Source organism: Marmota monax, unplaced genomic scaffold (assembly GCF_021218885.2).
Source record: "Marmota monax isolate L192 unplaced genomic scaffold, Marmota_monax_Labrador192_F-V1.1 WCK01_AAM20220418_F8-fsc00043, whole genome shotgun sequence".
NCBI lineage: Eukaryota > Metazoa > Chordata > Mammalia > Rodentia > Sciuridae > Marmota > Marmota monax.
In genome coordinates this window covers 13,669,559-13,682,444 of record NW_026691982.1, presented here as the reverse complement: position 1 = coordinate 13,682,444, position 12,886 = coordinate 13,669,559, and the positions used below count along the sequence as shown (strand labels likewise).

At 30.8% G+C, this 12,886-nt stretch overlaps 1 protein-coding gene across 4 annotated transcripts in view; it reads right to left on the bottom strand.

Annotated features, from left to right (window-relative positions):
* Nucleotides 1-12,886, bottom strand: part of Nup58 (nucleoporin 58) — a 53,469-nt gene that overhangs the window by 16,855 nt on the left and 23,728 nt on the right. For all 4 annotated transcript variants that reach the window (XM_058580785.1, XM_046448056.2, XM_058580783.1 and 1 more), the window contains 5 exons: nt 11,353-11,471; nt 10,863-10,945; nt 7,846-8,047; nt 2,275-2,373; nt 775-870 (listed from right to left, as the gene is read on the bottom strand). In XM_058580785.1, the coding sequence (XP_058436768.1) occupies nt 775-870; nt 2,275-2,373; nt 7,846-8,047; nt 10,863-10,945; nt 11,353-11,471 (599 nt within the window). The remainder of the gene's footprint in view (nt 1-774; nt 871-2,274; nt 2,374-7,845; nt 8,048-10,862; nt 10,946-11,352; nt 11,472-12,886) is intronic.

Sequence of the window (12,886 nt, the reverse complement as noted above, 5' to 3'; positions counted from 1 at the left end):
GATCAAGTACTATTACTAACTAGTTAACTAAAACAATATTTAGATTACAGTTTTAATACCACTGAAGTATACATCTTAACACAACTGGAACTACTAATTTTAAACACTACTTAACATAAGCAGAACTTCCTTCAAATTCCCTGAAATTAAACACGTGTTTAACAGTGTTACGTCATTATTTTGGACATATTTATCCCCAAGTACTGCACATTCAAACAAGCCATTATTTTTAAATAAAGAGTAAATGTAAAATAGATGAAATCTGGAATTTTCCACTGGAAAAGTCAAAAGATTTTATCTATTTTAGAAACAAAGAATAAAATTAATCCTTTTTGTAAGACTGTGGCATTCTTAAAATTGGAGGGATTTAAAGAAAAACTCTTATTCTAAAGAACAACTCTTATTCTAAATGGCTTTCCCGGATGAACAATGATTAAAAACAAAACAAAAACCAAGTTAAACTTTCACACTGATAGGTTCATTTCTGCAATAATGAAGAAAACTGCTTAACCATGAAACTATATTTAGGTAAAGAAGATACATTTATATACAAATCAAACTATGAAGATTTGTCAGAAATATTTCATATACCTGTCCTTTAGTTCATAAAAAAGACAGCTACATAATTAGTCAGGCTTGCATGCTTCATCCAGGGAGTAAAAAAAAAAGAATCAGGGATCTTTTTGGATTACTGGAAATAACAACACTTATACTTTTAAGTTAAATAATTTCCACCTTTAAATTCACCTGGAATTCAGGTAGAAACACACAAACCTGCACTAAGACTTCCTGAGGGTTTATTTGTTGCTCCAAATCCAAATGTGGAGGCCCCTGTGGTGCTGCATCCAAAACCAGAGCTAGTTCCAAATCCTAATGGAAGGGTAATAGAGAAATATACAATGGTACATAAAACACAGGTTAAAGGTTACACACAATAAAACCAAAAATTATCAAAGGTCTATCAAAAACACCGTTGAAAAACATGGCTTTATTAAGAAACAGATTATTTTTTCTTCTAAATGTTCTAGAAATTTTTATCGATCATTCAAATATGATTTTTTAAACAGTTATGAACATATCTACTTGAGGGTTACTTCTTTTTGGGGGGGGGGACTGACTAAATTCACAAATATTCATGACATACATAATAATGTATACCACAAGATAATTTTACTCAGCCCTTTACCAAACATTTTTGGTTAATTAAAAAATCTTTACATTGAAAAACTAACTACATAACAGTCTATCACTTTAAATCTACTCCATAACAGATTTGTGCCATCTATTGTCAATGTTAACAGTGAGAAACTGGAAGAGAGAGCAGCATATTTTTCCTCTTAATAGTTTTCAAAACTTAAAATAACTTATCACAAAGTTCATGAAGAGATTCTATGTATTTGAAGAACAGTTTCCCAGATGCTCTATGTAAATAAAATTCAAATTCTTTTAAGGCTACGCTATATCTTATCTAAACTACTGAGACTGACAGTTATCACTACCTATGAATCTTAAGAAATAGAATAGCGAACTGGATTATAAATCATATAAATTATGATGCCTATCATGATTCTAGTAATTCCTAATATAGAAAAGTCTATATTAAATAATAATAAATAATTTATAAGTCTTCTCTGTTCTATTTTAGTGGAAATAAGGGAAGCTTATTCATTACATTACAATGCTTTTGTCAAAATACAATCAACTTTCAATTATCCAAAGAACTGTGAATGTATCTGTATTCAGCATGATGCTTTTGCAGAGAACTTACCTAATTAACTTATGAAACTACCATAAGTTCACCTGCGTATGTATACAAGTATGCCAAAACTGTTTAGAAATGGAAGAAGTCAAGCTGTTTAATTTATAATAAAATTAATTCCCCATTTTTAAAGTGCTCCAGAAAAAAAGATAATGATTAGAGACTGTTATGACATCTAGAAGTTGATTGGATTCCAAAAATTAAGACAAATTTTTAAATTTTAAAATTAAAACTAAGTAAGTCAAGTTCATATCAGCATAGTGATTTGAAAATATAAACATCCCTACCACTTAATTTTAATACTTTTTAATATTTACTAATCACAGAAGATGGAATGATTTTTTAAGTTCTAAATCTAATACTAGAAAGCAATGATTATGTTTGGAGAATCATTTTTGCCAGATGGAAACTTAACTTCCAAAACAGCAGAGGATCTTCTTAGAAACTATTTTACAGGCTAGTATAAATTCAAATGTATAATACTTCAATGAAATATTAGAAAAGTTAAAGTGTACCTCCAAGGTTTGAAGAACCTAAGCCACTTGATTGCAAGCCAGTGCCAATACCTGAGCCGAATGGCGTTCCAAAACTAACTCCCAGAGATGGCTGTGGCCCTGGTATAAAAAAAAAATGGGGGGGAAAAACAAATTTGCCTTACTCTTTCAAGATTAAAGTTCCTTTATGAAATTATTTTAAAACTGAACAGTGATTACTTTTAACAATTCCATTTGTTAAAACTTTGTTTTCAAGATGTCTTTCTGACCTAACTTATCTGTCCAAAGTGATTTATCTATCAAAAAAAAAATCTTTTTAATTAACCTGCTCGGAACTATAACTATTAAAAGGCTAACCAAAATGAAAAATATTAGTTTAATAGATGAAATAATTTGTTTTTAATATATCATAAATTATAGTTTAGATTTACTTATAGAATTGTTTTAGATCTCCCCACTTGTTCTCTGATAAAACTGGTGTAATCAGTAAAGGCTTTTATTCTTTTTTTTTTTCCAAACAAGTTCCTTAGTGTTAGAGTCAAGTCTCAATTGATCAAAAGAGACTGACACTAACATGGCAAAACTATCATGTTACTTCATAAAAGTACCCAAAAAACTAGGCATGATTTGTTATGATATAAATGATATATACAATAAGTAGATAAAAAACAAGACAATGATTTATTTTATTAAATTTATTGTTCATTTTAAAGCAAACCAATTACACAGTAACATGACAATTCCAACTTGTTCACAAAAAGTGATAATTGAGTTCTATTCTTCAGCTCAGCTACATTACACCACTTATCATCTGATTAAATAAGATAATGAACATTTACAAAGGCACCGCTGTGTACCTTGACAAATTCAGTACATTCAAGATTTCAATTCAGAAGCTTCTTTCCAACATTTTTGGAAATGTACTCAGATACAGAATGATTAGTCATCCTTTTCCCATCTGTTACTTTAAAGATTTCGGCTGAGTTTGTCTGGCAAAAATAGCATCAAACTTACTAGCCTCTCTTTTTAACTATTTTTTTTTAAGCTAAGCAGAATACAAAAATCTAAAAATCTCATTTGATAAATAATTTATGAAAATTACTCAATAGATTTCATAGTACAATCTTCAGTCTTGTCTTTTTCAAGCACAGTGATCAGTGCATCTCAAAAGTTGAGGGAATGCCAAAGTAATACATCTTAAAATTTAAATTTTTAAAGAAATCAAAGCCTTCAAGTTGTTCAATGATGAATGAGGTTTGTATATTCAAAAGGTAGTGTAAAACTATAAAGTATTAAAAAACAAAACAAAAAAATGAGGAACTACATTTTGCTACACACTGGGACAGAAACTGGACTTTTCAAATAGCTTCTATCCAGAAAATAAAGATTAATAACTAATAGCGGCCAGAGTTCTTATACTACTATTAAAAAAATAAATAAAAAAGGATTTAAGCTTTTACATCCAGTTTGAGATCAATTTGAGAATATAATACCTGCCTAGCAGCTCTTTTGTAAAATGTTACTATAGAAAAAAGAAAATAAGCATATTACCTTTTTTTATTCCTAACAAAAATAATATGTAGAAAACATATGTCCAGTTTCTTTAACATAGAGAGACTTAAGTGTCACATGTTAAAAGGAGGCACTGCTGGTGGAAGACCCTAAAGAACAATGCACACCACAGTCCTCAGCCTTATAAGTCATAAGAGTTACTCAAATAGCATGTTGTTGTTGTTGTGTGTGGGTCTGTTTTTAAGAGCAACAGAACATAGTTTCTCTAATCATCAATATTCAGGATATGAAGAACTCATATAGCTAACAATGACAAGACTTTCCATTGCACAACAGATACATGATAGTTTGAGTTTTGGACCTTCATACAAATTTTGAAGGCAACATCATTTATAAAACTAGTAGGCAAATGTATAACATTTTTTAATAGTAAAAACTCATCATAAATATCTCCCATGCCAAAGTATTAGCATATATTACACTCTGGCCACCATATATATTAGTTTCACTATTAGAAAGCAGAATCAAAATCTTTCAGGCAAAAGTTATGTAAACAATTCAAGTCTGCTTTAAAATCTGAATAATCATTTAATGAGAGGCTCTTAGTTCCATAAATAAAACCAAGTTAATAGTAATATATACCAATGACTGCCCAAAGTGAAATCTTTATGTAGAGTAACATTTTACAAAAGTTACCATAAGATATATTCACACACAACAAAATGAGATTTAGCACTGTCATTCATATTTTCCAGAATAAATTCTACTTTCTTTCTTAAAAGTAAAACTGCATTCACAGGAAAAGGACTAAAGTGCTAAAACGTTTTTTTTTGTTTTTGTTTTTGTTTTTATAATTTTCTATGGTCACTAAAAATACCTAACGTAGTTAGTATAGTTAATTCCTAAGTCATTTTTTTAAATAATAATTTTTCTTAAAAAAACCAAAAATGCCTTTTCCCCAGTTTGAAAACTTCACTTACTTATTTGATGGGGAACATTCCTTTGGTTATTAAATACAACAAAATCACAAAACCACAAGAAACTAGGCTAAAATACTTAAAGTTCCCTATTTAACACTATACCTTAAATATCCAGACTGTCACTAAAAGCTAGAAAGTAGGAATTTCTAATAAATGTCTCAGCTCTCCTTAAAAACAGCAGTTAAGTCACATGAGAAAAATCATGAGGTAAGCATCAAGAACGTTGGTCAAAACACAATGGCAAAATCCAATCCTAGTACAATGCTTTAAAAATCCATCCTAAATTAAAATTATACTGAACAGCCTAATGTAAATGTCTTTGTAGGAGGCTTGAGGCATTTGTGAACAAGTATACTAAAGATCTGCCAACATGTAACTTATCCATGTACGGATACTCATTTCGTACTTAAATAGCCTGCTGGTTTTTCAGCAATTTTCTTCAGGCTTCAGAACAAACCACCATAAATCACACATGCCTAAGTCCTATTGTATATTGTTTCATTAAAAAAAAAAAAAAAAAATTGGACTCTGGGAGTGTAGCTCAGTGGTAAAGTGTGTGTTTAATATGAATGAGAACCTGAATATAATCCCCAACAACATTAAAAAAAAAAAAAAAAAAAGCTGAAGAATCAATAAGTCACTTTAAGTCCAACCCCTGACTCTAAGACAACAGAAACATTCAGAAACCAGTAGTTTAAGAAAAGCTATCTGTTCTGTGCCATCTTTCTAATGAAATCAAGAATCTATATGCAAATAAAACCAAATCTTCTGATAACTCAAACCTTAATCAACAGTGATGTATAAAAACAGTGCACAACTTCTATCTCACTTCATCTAGATGGTCTAGAATTTGTTATTGGCACTTAAAAGATTTCATGAAAGTATCAAGGCACAAGGAATAACTCCTTGGACACAAAATATAAATGCAATAAACAGGGACATTACTAAGTGGGCTGTAACTCATAAAACTGTTATTTAACCAACAGAGCTTATGTCATAATCAGGATGACATGACTGGTGACTAAACCCACTGGCATTCTGAATGGGAAGGTATAAAGGAATGAACTACAGAGCCTGGGAGACCTTTAGAGAAACAAAAGGGAAAGACATAATACAAGATTATTGTCACTTCTGTAAATTTTCAGTTCTAGAAATTCAAACAACTCAAAAGTAATAATACTGTAAGACTGTTAAGGCTAAAACATTCTGATTGCTGCCACGTTATCAGAAAGCTCCTAAAGGCTCTAAAATTGCAAGAACACTAAAGTCTTAAGATTTCCCCTGGCAAAAGAAAAAACAAAAAAACTTACCAACTTGGGAAAACTCACAGATAAAATTTAAGTATAAAAGCAAAAAGCTCCTCAGAATGATTAATCCAAATTAAGCTATTATTCTCTACTACCACAGACAGCAAAGATCGTATTTCTACATCTACTTTTATGTCCCCCAAAACTAGCATATAGGAGGAACTCATATTTATAGAATGAACATACATGTTATGTCCATGAACCCAAAATGTATGAGTGAAAGCCTATCAATTCCTCTAAATTAGTTTACATTCAAAAAAGTAAAAAAAAAAAAAAAACCAAAACAGGTAATTTTGCTTCAAGTTTACTTATTTACCATAGAATATAGTAATTTTAGATAACTGACTTTTCTCAAGCTTTATTATATTGGAAATCAATTATATTTAATGAATACTTAACCACAGCCATGCTTATCTGATCTTCTTTAGAATTAAATACTGGCTCTAAAAAGTAAACTGGTACTATGGTTGATTTGATTAGCTGGTTAAATAATCATTAAGAACTAATGGTTGTAATTTGGGGGTTGATTCTTCAAAGCAATCAATCCCATTATGATTTTTCCTCTCCATAACTTGAGAGAATACAATCCTATACTCCAGCCAGCTAGAGAGCTACTAGATAGTGCTATGTGAGCCACTATTCACATGTGTCCAGCCATGGAATGTGGAGGATTTGGCATAGATGCATCATCAACTTTTTACTGATATCTAGTCATTATCTGTTTTCTCCAAATGTGAAGAAGAATTCGTTAAACTGCCAAAAGTTACCATAAAATGCTTCTCTGGTACAGGCAGCTTGAATGCAACCTAAATATGTATTTTTAAAACTATTTTTGTATTGTAATTTACTGCCAGATTATATGGAATTCTCAGAAGACACATGCTGTAGAATAAACAAGCCTCAAAAATTAATGATTAAAGAAAAAAATTCAATATCCATTAAGAGTATAGTTTCCTAAGTTAAAGCCTGACAAAAATGAATAAGGAAAGTTTCCCTACTTTCCAAGGACAAAATGAAACATTGTAGAACTACACCACAAAATTTTTTCTCTGATTAGAAGTGGAATTAAACCAAGGACTAAAAAGATCTAATATTTCACTATTTTCATCTGCTCAACTCCCGACTTCCTACTTAACATGCAATCCAAACCTCAAAACGTCCTCTTCCTGTTCTTGCTACTTTCTTTTATGTCCATGAGCCCTTATTTTGAAAAGGAACAAATAATTCTCGGATGTATAGTCTTCAAAATTTGGCTTACAGGACCTGTATTCTGTTTTTTGTCAAAGTACATAAAGCAAATCTACTGATCTTCAACACGTCTTCAGTCAATAAAATCACACTGCATCCTGAATGTGGGTACTTTGCAATCATTATGTATGAAAAAGGTCAGAATGCACCATCTATCAGTATCATACATGAAAAATGCAACGTATGGATGGATTATATCTGACTTTGAAACAAAAAATGATACAATCACGATTTTAGAACTTAATGGTATTCTTAAATGTAATTCAGTAGTGAAACACCATAGTCTAAAGGGTATTTATAGCAATACAGCAAATAACATTGAGTTAATTCACAATAGTCAATATCTGATGTATAATTATTGCTAGACTACCCTGCATTTTTTGTCAGGTGTGTTTATAATTGTGTCGATCACAATTTTTAGACTGTACTGAAACAGTTGTTCATAGAAATTTTTTCAGGGCTCACACAAAAGGAAGACTTATAAAAATGCACATAAATGTTCAGCATTTGAACAGTAAGAAGCTATAACTTGAATGCATTCAGACCTGTAGCAGGCTGTTGCTGCTGCGTAAGTGTTGCAGCCATGGCAACGGCTGCTGCATTTGGCATGGTGCTGAAAGGGGTTGGTCCAGTAGTAACTCTGGGTGCATTCTGCCACTTCTTAGCTTCTGCTCGCCTGGCTTCAAATACATCTACAGCATCTCCCAAGAACATTTTTCTGTAGCCAAGGTACTGTTCTTTGAGTACCTAAAGAAACGGGGGAGGGGGGGATAATCAAGTTCCAGGTTGACTATGATAATATGTAAATGATTATAACTACAAAGTAAGTTACTAAAGATCTAAGAAACTGCCTATAATTTCCACCTAAACTGTAATGCACATTGATGTGGGAATTGGTGAATTTCGGTTCTATTTTTCCTTTGAATACTTTATTCCCCATTTTGCCATGTCTTTTTTTTTTTTTTAATGCAAGAAGGCTGTTTTACTTTATTTTTTAAAAATTTTGTTATATGACAACAGAATGCATTACAATTCATATTACACAGAGTACAATTTTTCATATCTCTGGTTGTACACTGCCATATCTTTTTACAATAGGCCACATAAAACATTCTGGCTTCATCAGACTGTTATTTCGAAATGAATCTACTACATTTTAGGTAAGCAGAATAATATTTAAATTAATATTAATGCCTAGAATGGTGGTGCACACTTGTAATCTTATTAACCTGGGAGGCTCAGGCAGAAGGATTACAAATTCAAGGGCAGCCTGAGCAATTTAGTGAGATCCTCAGCCATTTAGCAAGACCCTGTCTCACAATTTAAAAACAGGGTGGGAGGTGGTGTCGAGTTAATGGTGAAGCACTCCTAAGTACAATCCCCAGTATACCCACTCAAAATAAACATTTTTAATCATTTTTCATAAAAATTTTTCCTCAAATGTCCAACCTTTCCATAACCTTTATTAAAAGCCAGCACTAAATATGTACTTTTTAAGTACATTTTTTAAAAAGCCCTGAGTGATACATACTAAGATGTCACACCTCAAGTAGAGAAATGTTGGAAGGTATAACCAAGATTTCCACTTTATCGATATTGTTTGACTAGTATACAATGATGATGGCTGATATATCCAAACTTGACTCAAGTTCTTACAGTTCATAACTCCAGAGTAATACTAAGACCATTAATAGGAATAATTCTAATTTACATGAGAATTATTAAATCACTAAAGATACAGTCTAATTTAGATAGTTATTTACCACTTTTTGGACAGAAATTTCACATTTCTTACTTTTCTTAATAGAAATAACTGAAAGGCTACAACATATTGAAATCTTATTGCTATTAATAGTATTTAAAAATTATCATCATCCTTTTGTGTGGAAGTCTGTACTTAAAACTCCAGTTCCAAACTTTGCTACCTTTATAATGGATTATAAAATGGACCTGCTAAGAACCAACAACTGGGCAAAATGTGAAGTCAGAAGTGGAACGTGTAATATAAGAAAAACAGACATTATTATTGTTCTCCCCCAAATCCAGCCTTCCTTTTCTTGTGCAATTCCAGGTAATTCCCAAAGTATGGCATTAGTATCACATAAATTTTACTTCTACTTCAGATAATAATATAATGATTGCTTTGGAGACCTGAAAAGGCAATTAATTTTTAAAAACCAGACATCAGCCATGAGTTATGTAACTAATTTCTAAAACTTCCAAATTTGCTAATGCCTCTAAGTCCTGGCTGGATAAAGCAGTTTGCGTTTGATTTCAACAGATTATCTAATAAAAAAGAGGAAGGAAAAAAAAAAAGCCTTGGGAGAGTTCCGTAAGATATAAACTAGTCAAATTTATAGTTAGCCAGCTCACTAAACTAAGCTAAAAACAACTGCTAACATACCAAGCCTGCTCACAGAACAGTCTTTGGTTCTTAGTAATATATTAAAAATATATTATTAAAGAAGAAGAATAGTTCAAACTTTCATGTTAAGTTTATTCGACATGAGGTGGACTATTTTACGCAAATATCATTCTCACTGGTTTATAGTCACATTACAAAAAAGGCTTGTTTTTGAAACTAGAGAGGAGAAAGACATGCATGTATACATTTGGGCTGTACTTAAAAAAATCAGCACAACAGAGACTTCAAAGTGCCAAAATAGAATCATGTTCAGTAATTTAAAAGATTAAAAGTAACATTATAGACTGATAAAATTTTCAAGAAAATTTGATAAAATTCTTCATGTAAAAATTTTGATTTAGTTTAAAATGTTAAAGAGAAAGGGTCTAAAGATGCTATCATTTAAAAATGACATAGTTTAAGGGATTAACTTTTTAAAACATTCTGTTACCACGCATTAGATTAAGCATAAAAATACTAGTAATCTCAAACTTTTGTACACAATTTATTTAGACTCAGCTTTCAATGCTTTGAATATTAAAGGTACTTTTGGACTATGTATGACTCTTAAAGAATTTAATTACACTTGGATTGGTTACTGAGAAAAAGTGCACCCATATTTAATATTTCACTTAAATAAGTTTTAAAAATTACCATTACATGAGGGATATTCATTGATGAATTATTTATATTATTGAATAAACACAGTGTTCCCTGTAAGTAGGAGAAATAATGCAAAAAAATTTTTTTTAAACACATAACATTAAGTCAGTGTAAAATAATTTTTCTATTGAGAATGTTTACTTTCTATAGTATTATTTACAGTGGTAAAGAGATGGAACAATCTAAATGTCCATCACCAAGAATGGGTTAAACAAAGAATGCACATACAATGACCTACATAACTACAAAAAATGATTTTGAGGAAATATGTGTACAAATAATTATTTCCAATATATTGCTGAAAAACGTTAAGAGGATAATTGACTCTGGTGAAAGATTTTTATCAATGTAAACAGATTTCATCAATGATTATATTAGTATATAGTTATTTTATGTAGCCTGAGCCATTTCTGTAATAAGCATGGCCATGTGTTCCCAGTGAATAAATACTTGGATCTAGGTATATGGACAGATAAATTGGCACTGAAAACTTACCTTTACATTTTCATGAATAGACTGAAGTTGTGCAGCTAAAGCTACAAATGTTTGATAAATTTTCTGCATAGCCATTGACAAATCTATAAAAGAAAATTATGTTACCATACAATAAAACAATCAATTTTATTTTTCTACTATTTGAGACCAATTTTTGGTACAATTACTGTGTTAAAGAAAAAAAAAGTTCATCAATGATCCCATGGCTAGAGAAGAGAGCAAATTGAGTAGACTGAAGAAAGGACATCAGTAATGTGAGTTGAAGTGGGAAGACTCTAGGATTTCTGCCCTTGTCAGCACAGTAACAATTCATAATAAAGTCTTTCATATTTGCAGGAATAAAGATCTATTTAATGACTTAAGGAAATTTTCTTACAGCCCTTTAAAATAACTATTAGTAGTTTATCTACTATACAACCAAGGTTTACTCCTTCTCCTACAAATAAAGTAATAGTACTATCAAAAAAAATCACCAAAGTAAGCATTTTACCTTGAGGGGTTATATGTGAATTATTTGCTTGGGTAGCAAGATGGTTTTCTAGTTCTTCAATCTGCTGTCTGTATTGTTGGAGCTGTACCTCAAATTGCTGAACCAAGATTCTGAAGTAGCTATTAAAAAAGTGTTAAAACAGATCAAATTTTTAAAAATTATTTTCTTTATATTTAAAATACCAAATAAATGTTCTCTTTTTAACAGGACTTCTTCAATTAGTTTAATAATGTCACAGATACAATCACTAAAATAAATGCCCAAAAACTGTAAATTATCGAGGTATCATTACTAATCAGGGGAGACAAATCCAAATAATCACCTATGGAATAAGTTAATGATCTTTAGAAGTAACAAGGTCATACAAGACAAGACTGAATAACTATTACAGAAAATAATTAAGGAGAAATTGCAAATAAATGCAATGTGAACTCCCAATAAGATCCTGAAAAAAAAAGTTACATTTAATGGGGGAAAAAAAACAGTACAATTTCAACATGTTCTGTGGTTTTATAAATAATACTGTATCAATGCCAGTTTCCCTATTGTTGATAATAGTACATATATAGTAGGTTAACATTAGAGGAAGCAAGATAAGAGATATAAGAAAATTATTTACAATACTATTTTCACAAGTTTTCTACAAGTTTAAAATAAAAAGATTTCTTAAAACAACAACAAAAAATCCCAAACCTGAACTGTCAACCAGACTTTACAATCAGTACTTAAAAGCTATTATAGTAATATAAGGAATCTGAATGTTTTTCTATTAAAAAAAAAAAAAGGCCATAATGAAACTTTTTGCAAAATAAGCCCTATTAGCAGTGTGAAAAACAGCATAGAGGGATAAAATATCAGAAGTCCAGCAAGAAAGCATACCCAATGCTAATCTGAGTAACACAACAGATGTAACATTGTCATTGGTTCCTGATTTTAATAATTATACTATTGTACAGAAGATTATCCAGAGATTGATATCAAATTCCATGCATATCTGATTTTTTCAAAATAAATCCAATTTTGTATAACTATAATGCTCTAATAAAAAAAAGACTATCCTTAATTTTTAAGAAGTATACACGAGGGCTGGGGTTGTGGCTCAGTGGTAGCATGTATGAGGCACTGGGTTCAATCCTCAGCACCACATAAAAATAAGACAATAAAGTCCATCAGCAACTAAAAGAAAAAGTAGTAGTATACACGAAAGTATTTTTGCAAAACGAGTATTATGTTTGCAAATAACTCAAACTGTTCAAGGAAATAAAACATATATACAGCAAAAGAATGAGGAATAAATCCAATATGGCAAAAGTGTTGAGATGCGGGGGGCCTAGATTATAGGTATACAAGAAATTTTGCTCCACTCTATAAATTTTTCTGTAAGTTTGAAATAATACCATAATAAAAATTAGAAGAAAAAAAAAGTGAAGAGCAGGAGTCAAATAGACTACCACTGAAAACTCACCTCTGGCTCCTCACTGGAGTAAAAAAGTGATAATAGGTTTTGTGAAAAATAAGATAAAGCACAGACAGT